Below are 17,985 nucleotides of genomic sequence, written 5' to 3'. Positions count from 1 at the left end.
CTAACAAAATCTTCTGTGATTTTGAAATTTTAATCAGATTTCCTTTAAAGCATTTATTCTCTAACATAAAGGAAAATAATTTCAGTTTCTCGTCCATTCTGATTCGTCCCAACCACCTGTTTGCCTGTGTTTGCTCTTAGTACAACTGATCCATTTTTTGCTATTAAACACCTACGTTCTTCATCGCTTTTTACTCCCTTTGCCTTTTGCTCTGATACACCTTCAGTATCTTTTCCACTTGCTCCCTCCCCCTCCCCCTCCCTTTCCACAACGTATAGCTCATTGATTTTCCAGCCCTCTTCAGTGCAGAAGAGGATTTGAAATGTTAACTCTGTCACTCTATAGATGCTGCAAGACTAGAGTTTCTCCAGCTGTTTGTTCCTTTAGTTTCTTTACACTCTTCTCTGAAAATAACACAGGATATTATCTTCCAATAAGCAGTACCATGCAAACATTACTTAAAGATTAGAACTATCCAGTCACAATACAAAATATACAATATAAATGACCTTATACAAACCCCAAGTTCATCAAAATGAACTTAAATTGAATATCAGTGAGAAGTTAAGCAACAGTAATAAACCATGACCATAGTTAAGACTGCTACCACTCATGACTTTGAAGGACATGTCTCCATCCCATCATTGCACTCTATCCCACACAAATCCCCATTGCTTTTTTAGCAATCTCTGCTGGCTCCTATCTGTTTGCAAAACAAGATCTTTGGCTATAGATCTTCACTGGTCTCACCTAACAGTGCCGTTGCTGGTGGCTTTGAATTTGTTTGTACCTCTATTCATGTCAGGCTTCCAAATTGTCAGCTTTGCAGTACTCATTTCTAAATCATTTGGATGCAGCTTCAAACCACCACTAATACTCAATTTCTCATTCAAAACTGAAGTATAAGGTAGCCTGTATATTCCAATGACTGGGATACTATATCAAACAGCACATTTCTTCATCTATTTACCGCAGGCAAATTAGTACCCCTACTCAACCAGCTCATGCTTAAAATCTGAGAACATGATGTACAATGTTAGATGTGAATTCCATGATTGGATAATATTTGCTAAACCGATCCAGAGTTTAGTAAAAATTATATAATGACCAACATCAGATCCATTGGTCTGGTTCACTTCAGCTTGCTAAAAGCTACAAATTTTTATATGCAAGGATCTAACCCTTGTAGGAGAAAGAAACTTGTCCAGGCATTGTGCCTTATTTTAATTAAACAAGTAATTTCCTGCTACATTGTCCATGGCCATGCCTTGACCAGAGCTGATTTGCCATCCAATCAGCAATTTTTTCTGAAGTAATAGTGGGCTAGTGTCGGTTAGGTGGGCTTGGATCGGCGCAACATCGAGGGCTGAAGGGCCTGTACTGCGCTGTATTCTTCTATGTTCTATGTTCTAATATAAATTGTTGCTCCCTTCCATCCTGTTGAGTGCAAGACAAAAAGCTTCAACATTTGTCTCTTCTAATGTGTTTTCTCCAACTGCTTCCACCATTATGTATTTTGTAGCAATGATTCAATTCTACCCCCATACCAAAAAAATCAAACCAAAGTATGCGATGCCATCTCTTAATAGGTCTTAAAAAGTTAAATTAACAATTTTAAATGGTTCTGTCGAACCAATCACTGCAGGGTAAGCAAATCAGTTATGAAAAAAGTGAAATATTTTAGTAGTAATTCAGATCTGCACAAACATATTCAAAGTTGTACATCTTCTGTCTTACACATGGATACAAATTTATTTTTAACAAACTAGATAAAGCTGATATTTCAACCACTTGGAGACACTCAATTATGCATCAAGCTATTGTCAGATCCTGCTGAACAATTGCTTCTTTACGTCTACCTTGTCAAACACCTCTCAAATTTGAGTTTGCAGACAGTATCAAATCTGTTTGCTATGGTCAGACATTGACCAATAAGTACTTATCTACATTTTCCCTATCAAAACCAATTCATAATTTTATCTGCCCATCAAGTGCTATCAGTTGTCTCTTTTCTAAAGAAAAGAGGCTCAGCAATTTCAAGCTTCCTCAAAAACTAGCCATTTTGTGCTGATAATATCTATTTTTGCACCTTCTTCAGTTCCTCTATAATGATTATCTGATATAGAGAGAACTCTACACAGTTCTCCAAATGTGATCTGACCAAATTTCTTCATGTTATGTAAGAAATTGTAAAGGATTAATCTCCACCTGATCCAAAAGGTATCTAAGGATTTGGGTGGAGAATCATAGCAAGTTAAAGTCACTACCATTCAAGAGAACCATACAGCTGCTTTCTCATTGGAGAGGCACACCTCAGACCAGGAGCAAGGTTGAGAAGGTTACCATGAAGGTGTGGTACCTGAACCAGGACAAGAATTATACTTATGTTGCAAATCAGCTGTCCAGCCTTATGTTCAAATACAAAGTCATTCAGTCAGTATATTACCAAATTAAAACACCCTGAAAGATAGAGTTCCTTTAAAGAGGGAAACCTAAATGAAGTACTTGACAAATGTGGGTATATTTGTAAATATTAAGATACAGAATTAAACAAATTTATTTTTTATTACCTTTAAAGACTGCCTTTTTGTCACGTAGTTTTCTGAATGCAACAACTTCTCATAGTCATTAAATACCTTGAAAGAAAATTTCCAAATTTGACCAAAATCAGAAATTCCTTGTTCTAAAAGTTCATTAAACACAAAATAAAGGTTAAAATACAAAGGAATTTTAAAACCAATGCCAACTTGGTTTTTGCTTACTTACAAGTTCATAGTTCTGTTCTAAGAACTGTCCACACATGACTTTATGTCTAGTGAGTAAATCCTGTGATAAGAATTGCATACATTAATACTTTAAACTCAGGAATAAATATAATTTACAGCCCAAAGTCTATCGAGCTGGTGTGTTAATGCTCTTCAATCCAATAAGCATTAAATGCACTTATTAAAAAAAAATTTGCATTTAAATGAGCAAACTTAAGGTGGGGACACACATACAAAGCTATTTCACAGGAGCCCAAAAAAATTAAAAAGGAAACCACCCAAAATCAAAGCTTCAGAGTGCTTTTTTAAAAAAAAATCTCTTTTGGAATGTGGGCAGCATGTGTTAAAGAAAGAAGAATGAAGAGAAATTAAGGATTTTTAGGGGAATTTCAGAACTTAAGAGACTTTGCAGCAGAAAACATGGCTACCATTGAGAGAATTATTAATTGGTGATGGTTAAGAGACAAGGATTACATAATTGCAGATATTTAGGAACTGGAAGCTAGCTTGACTCAGTGGGCACCAGAGTGACAGGTGAACATGGAATGATTTGAATTAGGCTACTTACAGAGTTTAAACAACAGTATGTTTAAACAGATAAAAAATGGGAGTGTGTACTGAGTAGTCAATTCGACAGGCAACAAGGACATAAATGAGGATTTTTGCAGATGAATGGAGGCAGGAACTCAAATAGGTACCTCAAAGAAAGTGGTAACAGGTAGTCTCAGTGATGGTGTACACATTGTTGGAAGGACATCTCAAAGTCAACTAAAGCACTAAGGTTGCAAATAGTCTTGATTAGCTCCAGACAGCTACCCAGGAGAGGTATGGGCACTGATGACTAAAGAAATAGGGACTTCCTTGCCTCACATATAGAGACCATCTGATCAAGTGCCTCTACCATGCTGCTCTGTTCCATAAGCACAAATGACATTCTGTGAAATGACGACAAAGGTCAACTTTCCTTCCTCATCCTATTTGACTTGTCTGAAGCATTTGACTTGCCTGAACTATGTCATCCTCCCCCAACACTCTGTCATGCAGCTGGTGGAACTGCTCTCATCTAGTTCAATTCCTCAGTTAGTAAATGGTAGCCAGAGAATCTCATGTAATGGCATAACTTGCTGTTCCCACATAATTACCTGCAATAAATCTCAAAGATCTGTTGTTAGGGCCTCTCCTATCTACAGTCTGTACCCTCAATGGACATCATCTGAAAACATCGCATTAACTTGCACATGAAAATTATGTTCATTACCCTGGTTATCAAAATCTCAAGCAAGTTAGTCAGAAGGTTGATGTGGTGCACATGAATTGCCAAAAGGCATTTGATAAAGTGTTACATAATGGGCTTGCCTACAAAATGTTGTAGACTTTTAAAATAACATGGGTAATAGAATGGATGGACAAGTAACAAATGGAATTTAGTGCAGAAAAGTGCAAATTGGTAGTAAGAATGAGGGGGCAATAAATAAATGGTACAATTCTAGTGTGGTTACCGGGGCAGAGGAACTTGAGGGTACATGTTAACATTTCAATCATGTGGGAGAAAAGGTTGAGAAAGCTATGAGCAAATCAGAACAGGATACACTGCTGTAAATAGCAATATAAAGCATTCATGCAAGGAAGTTATGATAAACCTAGATAAAATACTGATTCAGCCATAACTGGATTTTTCCATTCAGTTTTGCATAATGCTTCAGGAAGGGTGTGAAAACACAAGAAAAGGGGCAGAAAAGTTTGACATGATTGGTTCTTGGGATGAGGAATTTTGTTTTTTTAATAAGTTCATTCATGAGTGGTTTGGGTTAGACCCTGAATGCCATTAGGGAGTGAGTTTGACTCTTCTGACCCAATAACACTGAATGAACAGTGATATACTTTCAAATCATTTTGCTGAGTGGCTTGTCGGACACATGCAGATGGCAGTGTTTGCTCACATTCTTCTAAACGATAGTGGTCATTTGGTACTGTCTAAGTAGTTTTAGTGAATTTCCATGGTGCATCTTTAGATGGCGTACACTACTGCTACTCAGTATCAAAGGTGGAGGCAGTGGATAATTGTGAATATGGTGCCAAGTAGTTATTACTTCATCTTGGATGGTGTCAAGCTTCTTGAGTGGTGAGAGTACAATCACTCCACCTGATGAATGAAGCAGCGCTCTGAAAGCTTGTGATTTCAAATAAACCAGTTGGAACATAATCAGGTGTCATGCGACTTCAGACGAGGTAAAGGGACCAGGGTATCCTGGTCCATAGCCTCTCAAGTCAACAGTCTTTGGAACTCCATTCGTCAAGGAATAATGCAGGAAGATTCTATGAATATTTCTAAAGCTGGGGTAAGTAAATTTTTGACCAACAAGGGAGTCAAAGGCTATCAGGAAGAAGGAACTTAAATATCAGAGCAGGGCTGAATTGCCTACTTGTGCACCTAACTTTTTTAAAAAAGCTTAATTTTTTAAAAAAATTCCAACTCAGTAAATTAATATTACAGAAGTACAAATTCAAATAGTTGCGTCCATTCTAAAATGCTGAAAAATGATAAAATTAATTCCATGCACGTACGAACAACAACAAATTTGCAAGGAAGACATCTGCAATGCAACTGTATTAAAGAACATGCACTTAAACTAAAAATTAAAATTAATGAAACTGTTCAGTGAAATAATTTACCTTAAATGTAGCAAAAGCATCTGAGGCAATGTCAAATGTTGACATTTCCACATATTTAAAGAAATCTCTAAAATGCTCTGAGTAAAGGATTATTTTGGCAAGTGGTTCATGTCTGATGCATTCTCTCAGCATAATTCCACAGTTCAAGGCAATCTCTGGCGTTTCATACCTGAACAAGAGAAAAGTAAATATTTTTGAAGACACTCAAAGGGCAAGAACCAAAGTCTACCATTGTCAGCATCACTGATTAAAGCACAAACTTTAAACATTTGAAATAGCAGGATTGGAAGTCCATTACTGTTGCAGTGACATGCATTGCTCTGTATTATCTCCTTTTCAATTTCTCCTCAGGAAACATTTCTAATAATATTTTTCTAAAATGTAAGAAAAATAACAGCAAAGATATTAATCATATCAATAGCACTTACATTAGGAATTGGGAGAGAATCAAAACAAGACAATGACAGATTCTTTGGCTTCATGGAATAAAACCTGCCCATAAGGACTGATCAAAAAGTACAGAAAAATTTCCTTATTCCAAATTTAGCCATCTTAAAGTTTTCCTCAATAAGTCACAAATCATTCCTATTAGCACAACAGAGTTTAACAGTTATCTTGAATATAATAAATTCGTCTTCATAGCATTTCAAGTCACTTGCGATCTTCCACTTTTGATCCTCACTTTGGCCAAGCCTCAAAAAAAAAGTCTGCTTTGTTTTCAAATGTCCAAAATATTAATCAAGGTTTTTCTTTCAGGTTCTCATGATTTGTTGTGTACCTCTCAACTTCGTTTTTACTTGTAGGTGGAAGGTTAGCACAAAAACTGCAGGTCAGTATCTTGCATTTCCTTATATGTTCAAGAAATGTGACTGTCACAAGGCAGGCCAGCATTTGTTCGCCATCCATAATTGCCTGCGAACTGAGTGGTTTGCTGGGCTGTTTGAAAGGCCCATTTAGTTATTGCTGTGGATCTGTAGTTACATCAAGGCCACGCTAGACTAGGCTAGGTAAGTATGGCAGATTTCCTTCTGTAAAAGATGTTAGTGACTCAGATCCTTGCTTACATAAAATTTAAGCTGAAGATCCAATCAGAAATGCTGATCACAATTATCTGATTTTTCAGTTTTACAGTTGCCATCACTTTTGTGCTTTCTTCTTTTCCCCAACAGCTGTTGAAATCAAATAACTGAAACTAACCAGTTATCAAAACATCAACTGCAATAAACTGGCTGACTATTTTTAACAATTCAATCATATACATGCAACTCATTAAAGCATGATTACCTACGATGTGATAATTTCTGACAATTTTGCCAGCTTCACTTGCACCATCACCAAAGGTGAAAAATTTCAATTGTGTCCTGTTGAAACTCCAGCTCCATTTATCTACTCCATTATTGGTGCAGAATATTACCACTTCAATCCTAAACTAAGATGAAAGCGAGCATCCAACTATATAGTTCAGACTGATAAATTTTCCTAGTGGTTGAACATTGCTCTCATATCCTTACAGCTACTCTGTTTCACTACCTTCCAGAAAAAGTTGATCATTTTCTATTTGAGTAACAGAGCTGAGGCAGTTACAATGGGAAATGAAAAAATTGATATGACTTCCCCTGTGCAATTTTAAGTTTAACTTCGAGAAATTGTGTTGACAACAACACAATTAAATAGAGGAGAACACATTAGAAATGGAGGAGGCAACACCTCTCGGTCAAAAGTCAAAAAATATAAAGTAGGTCCAATCACTTAGGAAGTCATGCTTGTGTGCAAAAAATGTGCCACAACACAAAATGTGCTTTCAGTTTATCCTCATGACTCAGATTGAATATGTATTTAAATTCAATTACATGTGGCTATTTAAGATGTCAGAAGGTGAATTTCATTTCAAGGGGATTTTTGACTTAAGGAAACGGATTAGGAGAATCATTCAGTATGATATGATCAAAGTGTCAGATAACTTAAAACAAAAAGCATTTTGAAATGCAAGTCCTCTAAGCACAATTCACCATTGACGGGGACTGCAGTCATCTTTTGAGTCATCAAATACCAGACTCACATCTTATCTTTATGTTAAATTCATAAATTGAATTGAAAACTACTGTACACATCACTTCCTGAATAAGAACACCAAGTTACAGCCCAAGGTACTGAAGTGAAATAGGAGTTTCCAGTTTTATTGACAATCTTGCTGTGATATCAAAAACTCTCAGACACCCACACAAAATATGAAGTAACTTTGGAAAAAAATCATTCGGCATTTAGTGTATTTTATTGATTTAAAAACACCATTGGATAATACTTACCCCTTCAAAAGCATAAACAAGATTTGTTCATGAGAACATATGTATTCCACTGTTGGAGTGCGAGTACCAATCTGCCTTCGTAAAATGTTGTTGAAGATCTGGGTGACATCCTTCTTTCCCTATTTCATAAAATATATAGTAACAAGGTCAAAAAGCCTGCAATTTGTACGATACTATTCTTTAAAAAAGGCATAAAATGTAGTCATTAGACTGGATAACTTAAGATTTCAAAATAACTAACTAATTACATTAAACCAAAAACAGTTAATAAAAGCAAAACATGGTGGATGTTAGAAGTATGAAATAAAAACAGAAAATACTGCAGAAATAATAAGTCGGGCAGCATTTGTGGATGCACAACAGATGCTGCCACACCCAAGTTTCCAAAGCATTGTCTGTTTCAAACCAAAATTTTAGTTGCTTGAAAATACTATATAACTCAGTTTTTAAAAAATCTTCAAAATTACCAAGTTAGTTTGTTCACAAATGGGGCCTTCCTTGACTGAGAGCAATTATTAAGTAAAATAAAGCAAAACTCATTCTGAGTAGTATCAACTTGATTCAGAAAGCTTCAAATGCATTTGAAGGATGTCTAATTAACAAATGCATGTTATAGTGCATGCCATCACTTCGCATGAAGTCTTGCTCATTCTTGGAATGCATATGTTGTTTAAAGAGGGAACTCATTGTGATGTTGCTTGAACAGCTTTAAGTCACACTCAATAACTGCAACTAATGTCTTACAGAGTTGAGGACAAAACAGTGACTGAAATTATGGGATGATGCATAGGAGGGAGAAAAGCGATCCAGCTCAGTAAATTAGCTGCCTCAACAGATAATTTCTTCTCACTAATATACTTTGTTAAAAGGCGGTCTGGCTAAATACTCTAATATGTATGTCAGGGGCAGTTACACTGTGGTAATGTTGCTGCATTCATGATCCTCAGAGTGACTAATGCTCTGGGATTGCGGTTCAATCTTATCACAGCTGAGAGAATTAATCAATAACTCTGGAATGAAGAGCAGTCTCGGTGATAATCATAAAACTATTAAATTCTTGTTAGTAGCCCATCTAGTTCAGTAATGTCCTTCAGGGGAGGAAATCTGATGACATCAATGTGATTGAAACTGCCCTCTGAAATGGAGTACCAAAAGAGGGACAAAATTGTTTCAAACTGCTACTAAATTGAAGAACAAATTAAAAAGTAAAGACAGACCACAGGACTGCATGTTCAGTAAACAGCAGAAGCAGCATGTTATAGACAGAATTAAGTGATCTCACAACCAACAGACAGACCAGAACTCTACATAGTCATAGAGATGTACAGCAGGGAAACAGACCCATCGGTCCAACTGGTCCATGCCGACCAGATATCCCAACCTCATCTAGTCCCACCTGCCAGTACCTGGCCCATATCCCTCCAAACCCTTCTTATTCATATACCCATCCAAATGCCTTTTAAATGTTGCCATCGTACTAGCCTCCACCACTTCCTCTGGGAGCTCATTCCATACATGTACCACCCTCTGCGTGAAAACGTTGCCCCTTAGGTCTCTTTTATCTCTTTCCCCTCTCATCCTAAATCTATGCCCTCTAGTTCTGGACTTCCCGACCCCAGAGAAAAGACTTTGTCTATTTACCCTATCCATGCCCCTTATGATTTTATAAACCACTAAGGTCACCCCTCAGCTTCCGATGCTCCAGGGAAAACAGCCCCAGCATATTCAACCTCTCCCTATAGCTCAAATCCTCCAACCCTGGCAACCTCCTTGCAAATCCTTTCTGAACCCTTTCAAGTTTCACAACATCCTTCCGATAGGAAGGAGACCAGAATTGCACACAATATTCCAGAAGTGGCCTAACCAATGTCCTGTACATCCACAACATGACCTCCCAACTCCTGTACTCAATACTCTGACCAATAAAGGAAAGCATACCAAACACCTTCTTCACTATCCTATCTACTTGCAACTCCACTTTCAAGGAGCTACGAACCTGCACTCCAAGGTCTCTTTGTTCAGCAACGTGCCCTAGGACTTTACCATTAAGTGGATATATCCTGCTAAGATTCGCTTTCCCAAAATGTAGCACCTTGCATTTATCTAAATTTAACTCCATCTGTCACTTCTCAGCCCATTGGTCCATCTGATCATGATCCCATTGTAATCTGAAGTAACCTTCTTTACTGTCCACTATACCTCCAATTCTGGTGTCATTTGCAAACTTATTAACTATACCTCTTATGCTCTGATCCAAATCATTTATGTAAATGACTAGTGCACCCAGCACCGATCCTTGTGGCACTCCACTGGTCACAGGCCTCCAGTCTGAAAAACAACCCTGCACACCACCCTCTGTCTTCTACCTTTGAGTCAGTTCTGTATCCAAGTGAAAAGTTCTCCTTGTATTCCATTAGATCTAACCTTGCTCACCAATCTCCCATGGGGAACCTTGTCAAACGCCTTACTGAAGTTCATATAGATCACGTCCACCATTCTGCCCTCATCAATCCTCTTTGTCACTTCTTCAAAAAACTCAATCAAGTTCATGAGATATGATTTCCCATGCACAAAGCCATGTTGACTATCCCTAATCAGTCCTTGCCTTTCCAAATACATGTACATCCTGTCCCTCAGGATTCCCTCCAACAACATGTCCACCATCGATGTCAGGCTCACCGGTCTATAGTTTCCTGGGTCGTCCTTACCACCAGTGGCACCACGTTAGCCAACCTCCAGTCTTCCAACACATCACCTGTGACTATTGATGATACAAATATCTCAGCAAGTGGCCCAGCAATCATTCCCTCGTTTCCCACAGAGTTCTAGGGTACACCTGATCAGGTCCTGGGGATTTATCCACCTTTATGCGTTTCAGAACATCCAGCACTTTTTGCAAGATGTCACCATCTATTTCCCTACATTCTGTACCTTCCACGTCCTTTTCCATAGTAATCCATAGTAAACGCTGAAGCAAAACACTCATTTAGTATCTCCCTCATTTTCTGCGGCTCCACACAAAGGCCACCTTGCTGATCTTTGAGGGACCCTATTCTCTCCCTAATTACCCTTTTGTCCTTAATGTATTTGTGAAATCCTGTTGGATTCTCCTTAACTCTATTTGCCAAAGCTATCTCATGTCTCCTTTTTGCCCTCTGATTTCCCGCTTGTGTATACCTCTACTGCCTTTATACTCTAAGGATTTGTTTGATCTATCCTGTCTATACCTGACATATACCTGACTAAACCCTCAATTTCTTTAATCATCCAGCATTCCCTATAGCTACCAGCCTTTCCTTTCACCTTAACTGGACTATACTGTCTCTGGAATCTCATTACCTCATTTCTGAAGGCTTCCCATTTTCCAGTCATCCCATTACCTGCGAACATCTGCCCCCATCAGTTTTTGAAAGTTCTTGCCTAATACTGTCAAAATTAGCCTTCCTCCAATTTAGAACTTCAACGTTTCAATCTGGTCTATCCTTTTCCATCACTATTTTAAAACTAATTGAATTATGGTCACTCCAAAGTGCTTTCTCTCTGACACCTCAGTCACTTGCCCTGCCTTATTTCCCAAGAGGAGATCAAGTTTTCCACCTTCTCTTGTAGCTACATCCACACACTGAGAATCAGAAAATTTTCTTGCACACACTTAAATTCTTCTACAGTTCTGCCACATCTACATTGTGACTGCAGTAGGTCACTACAACAAAAATTATCCCTATTCTCAATAATGTCAGAGTCCAATATAACAATTAAAATAAAAATGCTGGCTGAGGTATTTGCAATCATTTTCAGTTCGAAGCACCAAGTGGATAATCCATCTTGGATTGCTCCAGGAATGTTCAGCGTTACAGATGCAAGTTTTTCAGCTAATGAAAGCAGCACGGTGGCTCAGTGTTAAGCACTGCTGCCTCACAGCACCAGGGTCCCAGGTTCGATTCCAGCTTCGGGCGACTGCGTGTGAGGAGTTTGCACATTCTCTCAGTGTCTGCGTGGGTTTCATCTGGGTGCTCCGGTTTCCTCCCACAGTCCAAAGATGTGCAGGTCAGGTAAATTGGCCATGCTAAATTGCCCATAGTGTTAGGTGCGTTAGTCAGAGGGAAATGGGTCTGGCCGGGTTACTCTTCAGAGAGGCGGTGTGGACTTGTTGGGCCGAAGGGCCCGTTTCCACACTGTAGGGAATCTAATCTAATCACAAAGAAACCCACTTCACATGATATCAAAAATGACAAAAAGCACTGATTACAGCAAAGACTACAGGCTGTGACTAGCTGTAACAGTGAAGACGTGTGCTCCAAAACTAACCGTGCACCTAGCCAAATAGATCTTGTACAGCTTGAAGTCTGCCATCTGCCTGAAAATAGAAAATTATCTAGGTATGATCTAACCATAAAAAGCAGGATAAATTCAACCCAACCAATAGCCACCTCATCAATCTACCCTCAAGTTTTAGCAATGATGCAAAGTGTTGTTGACAAACAGAATGTAGTCACAAAATCCCTACTGTGTGGAAGCAGGGCATTCAGCCCATGGAGTCCACACCGAATCTCCGAAGAGCATACCACACAGGCCCAGCCTATCTCTGTAACCCTGCATTTTCCTTGGCCAATCCACCTAAGTCCATATATCTTTGATATGGGGAGGAAACCGAATCACCCAGAGGAAACCCACGCAGACAGTTGTCTGAGGATGGAATTGAACCAAGGTCCCTGTCGCTATGAGGCAGCAATGTGAATCACTGAGTCACCATTCCCCAATACTCAACAATAATCTGCTCACTGCTGTTCAATTTGCATTCTGTCAGGGCTATGTGGCTCCAGACTTCAAAGCCTTGGTCCAGATATGGAGCAAAAAAAGGAGAATTCCAAAGAAGAGGCAAAGGTGACTACCCTTAACATCAAAGTAAAATTTGACTGAGTATGACATCAAGGAGTCTTATCAAAATTAAAGTTAATGGAATTGAGATAAACTCTTCATAAATTGAAGTTACACTTAGTGCAAAGGATGATGCTTGTGGCTGTTGAAGGCCAATTATCTCAGGCTCCGGAAGTGATCTTTGGCATGAGATCCCAGGTCTAACCATCTTCAGGTGCTTCATCAATGACCATTAAGCAGAAACTGAACCGAACCAGCCATAATGTAGCTACAAAGGCAAATCAGATGCTGGAAATTATTTTGTAAATCATGTGCTTCATAACTCCCCAAAACATTTCCACCACTACACAGCACAGGTCAGAAGTATGATGTAAAATTCTGCGCTTGCACAGATGAGTGCATCTCCAACAAAAAGCTTAACACCGTCAAGGACAAAGCAGATGTTTCTGTAGGTCCCTGTGATGTTCTACGCCAGTCAGTTTATCTTTATTTTTAAAAAACTGTAGTGAGGTTTCTATTTTCCATACCACAGTGTGATTACCCCACACTGTCTATCTTAAACATAACTAGACCTTACTTAACTGCAGTCTGCAAGGTTTGGAATAGCTTCCTATTTGTTTTAGCTATAGTACCCCTAAATTATTAATAAAATTCATAAATATTGGTCCTGGCATTGACCATCATTTTCTGTCTTTCTCCAATCCAAAAACACACCTTTTAACTTATACACTCTGCTTTCTACTTTATTTAACCAATATGCTGTCTTTTCAGTCCCTATTTCACAAGAGCCTAACAGAAGGCATTTTAGAAATGCAAGGATATTCCAGAGGTTGACTGGTGTCTCGAACTCACTGTCTGAAAGGGTCGTAGAGTTGGGAACCGTCACAACGTTTACCTGTAAATAGTATTTAGATGATTACCTGATGTGCCAGTGTACAAACAAATAATGGAAGATAGATGTTTGATGACTGGCATAGACCCAAAAGGCTGATGGGGGTCATTTGGTGCTGTAAAACTGAATCTAAAATGACATTCAATTCATTATCTGGTCTCTGCTTTCCATAGCACCTTCAAAAAATTTTAATCACTTGTTAAGTCCAAATTAATCTTTTGGAATTTTGAGTCAAATTTTAAGGATTTCCTGATGAAGAGCTTATGCTCGAAAAGTCGACTCCCCTGCTCTCCGACTGCTGCCTGACCTGCTGTGCTTTTCCAGCGCCACACCTTTTGACTCTGATAGCCAGCATCTGCAGTCTTCACTTTCTGCTTTTTGAATTTTGAGTCGAACTATACCCCACCCCCAATAAATTGTCATTCTGGTGTTTTCTTATGTTTTGTTTCCTAACAAAGCTGACCTTTATGCTGCACCAGTATATTGTTTTCACTGTAATTACATCCTTTACCTTTTACTTCATGACTCTCAAACTCCTTAATCTCTCCTACTCTCTAACCTATCCTTGACCTTGCCCTTTTCCAACAATGTAAAACCCATCACATTTCCCAAGATTGCTCTGGAAACATTAACTGGGTCCCTTTTTCCACTGATGCTGCCACATCTGCCGAGTTTCTCCCAGCAGTTTTCATTTTTATTTCCAATCTCCTGCATCACAGTTTTTGATTTTTTAAGAATCTTTCCTAATGTAGTCAGTCTCACCTGGTACAACTCATTTACAAAGTGCTTGACATAGTCAGAAACTAGAAAATCTTACAATTTCCGCAGTATCATATGAAGAAATACTTGTTGCCAGGTTTTTGAATTCAATTGACAGGGAAACAATAACCGCTAACCCATAGGTGACTTGAGGATGATTTGAATTAAAACAATTAACTATGGTATTGAAGCCTTGACAGCTGTACAAAATGCAAATGCAGCAAAATTCACTTTGGTTAACATGGTACAAAGAAGCGAATAATCTAGGTTACAAGGTGCACGAAAATAAGTGACATGATATCTATGTTTTGGTCATTAAGCTTGCCAAGAGTAAAAAGCTATGAATATAGTAGATTAGACCAAATTATAACTAATGGGATTCAAGTCCCAAAGGTCAGCCAAACATAAATTGTTTTCAAGACACTTAAAATAATATTTCAATTGAATTAATTTTATTACAGACATGAGAAAAGAGGCAAGAAAATACATCCTCTATGGGAGAATTTGAGCTACAGGGAGAGGCTGAATAGGTTGGCGCTGTTTTTCCTAGAGCATCGGAGGCTAAGGGGTGACCTTATGGAGGCTTATAAAATCATGAGGGCCATCGATAGGGTGAATAGACAAGATCTTTTCCCTAGGGTGAGGGAGTCCAGAATTGGAAGACACAGGTTTAGGGTGAAAGGGAAAAGATAGAAAAGGGACCTAGGGGGAGCTTTTTCATGCAGAGGGTGATACGTGTATGGAATCAGCTTCCAGAGTAAGTGGTGGAGACTGGTACAATTGCAGCATTTAAAAGGCATCTGGATGAGTATATCAATAGTAGGAAGGATTTAAGAGGGATATGGGCCAAATGCTGGCAAATGGAACTAGATTAGATTAGGATATCTGGTTGGTGTGGACAAGTTGGACCAAAGGGTTTGTTTCCGTGCTGCACATCTCTATGACTCTACGCAGGAAACATTTCCTCAGATGAAAGTTTTATATTTACAGCTTTAAAAATAATGATTATACTAAATTTTACTTATATTGGTCTATTATGAAAGCCAATAACAGTTCACTCTGCTCTACACTCGAATTGGTCTGCTAGCTGAAAGTCAAAGCTGAAACTACAGGCCTAAATGAGAAGAGAAAATATGACATTAAACACTGCATCCTGGATCTTTTTTCAGTCAACAAGTTCATTCTCATCTATGTATTTGTTAAATCCAGTCCACTGCAGCAGCATATATCCTGTCTATGCATTAATTTAGTGTACTTATCTACCACTGTCATTTTTCAACCATGCTAAAATGATTGACAGGTGATTAAAAACTCTAATAATAAAATTTATTCTGTGTCCTGGGGTTACTGCTGTTAAATTTGAGGGCCAGAAACAAAGTTAATCTTTGTCAGCGGATAAATTCTGCATTAGTTTGAGACTACATACAAATCTACCCATATATTTCAGGCCATTTCCAAATTCTCCATTCATTCAGATTTGAAAACAACCAATATATTTATGTCATCAGAGGATCACTTTCCTTCCCTTCTGGTGCCTCCAAGTAAAAGCAGCCCAAGTGGGTTCAGGTTGAGTGTGCATTTGAAACTATAATTAGAAAACATAGCTCATTATTCACATCTTGAAAATGTATTTTGGGAGCCATAGCACATAAAATGACTGCAGTGCATTCCCATATTGAGCCACTCTAAGATGACAGTAAATTGTTGAAGTTTCATTTGTAAAACCTTGCAATACGAAACACAAGCTTTAGTTCAGAATAGGTGCAAAAACAGCCTTTCTGCAGCTAAGAAACATTTATATGTAAAATAATCATGGGATTAATCAGTCGGTTATAACCAAGTAATATTACTTCTGGAAATAAGATCAACGGTGCTCTAGAAAGATAAAATGAAAAAAAATATATTCCATGAGCTTTGAAAGGGATTCAAGGTAAAATAAAATCACATTAATCAGATATATGACTATTTTACAGCACAAAACATAACTATGAGGAAGTGGTGGATTTACCAAACAAGTCTGGCACCTTCTGTGGAGACAGGATCAAAGTTAACATTGAGTCTAATATGATTTCTTCAAAATCCAGTTGACTTGCTGAATTTATTCAGCACTTAGTCCTTTAATGTCTGATTTCCAGCTCAAAAACTGCATGAATCCATGTAAGTTTCTGTAAATCAGTGTTTTAGTTCAGAGTCAATCTGACCATTGTGGCACAGATAGTCTCACACAGGTCAGCTTGCACCTTAAATGCATTATCTGGGCTGACATGATACCAATTGTTAAAGTTCACTTGAGAATGTAACTTTAAAAAAGTTCTGCAATTTACAAATGAAAGAACTGAAACTAACATGATCATTCTAAAAGATGAGATAATTAAACAATCCAGTCTTTTTCAATATATAATTTCAATTGCATCATACTGTAAACTTTTGCCATAAATTCTGTGTCTTGCCATCTTATACTTCACAACTACCTGATGAAGGAGCAGCGCTCCAAAAGCTAGTGCTTCCAAATAAACCTGTTGGACTATAAGCTGGTGTGTGATTTCTAACTTCGTACACCCCAGTCCAACACCAGCATCTCCAAATCATGGCTAGAATATGGCAGATGAAATACAATGTGATTAAGTTATTCACTTTGGTAGAAAAGAAATGAAAAGACATATTTCTTAAAGGGGTAAGAGGCTGAAATGTGCAGGAATGCAAAGAGATGTCACTGCGCATGGATTACTATGAGCTAGCATGCAGATGCAGGAATTAGGAAGGCAAATGATATGTCGGTTTTCACCAGAAAGGCACGAGTACAGGAGAAAAGATGATTTGCTGTAGTTGAGTGAAGCCTGAGAGAGACTTCACCTGGAAGTATTGTGTATAATTTATGTGCCTGTGTGTGTGGTTTACTTGCCATACAGGGAATGCAACATAAATTCACTAGATTAATCCCAAGGATGGTGAGAGATTGCTTTAGGAGATGAGATTGGAGACTGGGTCTGCATGTCTTGGACCTTCAAAGAATGAGAACTGACTTCATTGAAGCTTGCAATATTCTTACAGGGAATGACAGGGTGGATGTAGCTAAGATGCTTCCCCTGGATGGTGAGTCTAAAATCAGGAACATAATCTCAACACAAGAGGTAGACCAATAAAATCAGGATTTTTTTTTCTCGACCTCAGAGCTATGAAAGTTCAAACATTAAGCATGTCAAAGGCAGAAATCGACAGGCTCCAGAGATTGATGATATCAAAGGAGTTGGAGACAGTGTAGTACATTGCATTGAGGTAGATGATCTACCATGATCTAACTCAATAATGGAGCATGATCAATAGGCTGAATGGCCTACTCTTATTCTTACAGAAACAAAACACAAAAACAATAAACTGGGATGATTTGACACAATATAAAGACCAAAAATAAGCAGGTACCCTAAACATATCCAAAACATGCTCGAATGTCCATCATGTTTTCTTGTATCTTTCCATTGTGAGGACACAGTACTGGGGCAGGTCAAGATCAAACTGTCCAGTTAAGGAGGCACTGGGTACAATGAACAATGTGCAATAACAGATATAAGAAGTGCAAAATTCCAGAGAAATAATCAGGCGTTTATGGCTATCAACTTCAGAAGAAGCAAAGCAACTGGTGTATATTGAGGGTAAAATATAAACTTTGGCAAGAGCAACAACATCCTGCTTTTGCCTCAAAGAATCCCTAATG

The 17,985-nt window shown here is 38.2% G+C and overlaps 1 protein-coding gene across 1 annotated transcript in view; it reads right to left on the bottom strand.

The window, feature by feature from the left end:
- LOC122554954 (calcium-binding protein 39) overlaps positions 1-17,985 on the bottom strand; it is a 75,988-nt gene that overhangs the window by 15,802 nt on the left and 42,201 nt on the right. Inside the window, exons 4-7 of the mRNA XM_043700421.2 lie at positions 7,745-7,863; positions 5,439-5,607; positions 2,767-2,826; positions 2,571-2,636 (exon numbers count right to left, since the gene is read on the bottom strand). Coding sequence (XP_043556356.1) covers positions 2,571-2,636; positions 2,767-2,826; positions 5,439-5,607; positions 7,745-7,863 — 414 coding nt within the window. The remainder of the gene's footprint in view (positions 1-2,570; positions 2,637-2,766; positions 2,827-5,438; positions 5,608-7,744; positions 7,864-17,985) is intronic.

This window comes from Chiloscyllium plagiosum, unplaced genomic scaffold (genome assembly GCF_037043375.1).
Source record: "Chiloscyllium plagiosum isolate Xiang-an unplaced genomic scaffold, Cpla_swu_hap1 HiC_scaffold_12, whole genome shotgun sequence".
NCBI lineage: Eukaryota > Metazoa > Chordata > Chondrichthyes > Orectolobiformes > Hemiscylliidae > Chiloscyllium > Chiloscyllium plagiosum.
The sequence above is the reverse complement of the archived record's forward strand: the minus strand, read 5'-3'. Positions and strand labels throughout refer to the sequence as shown.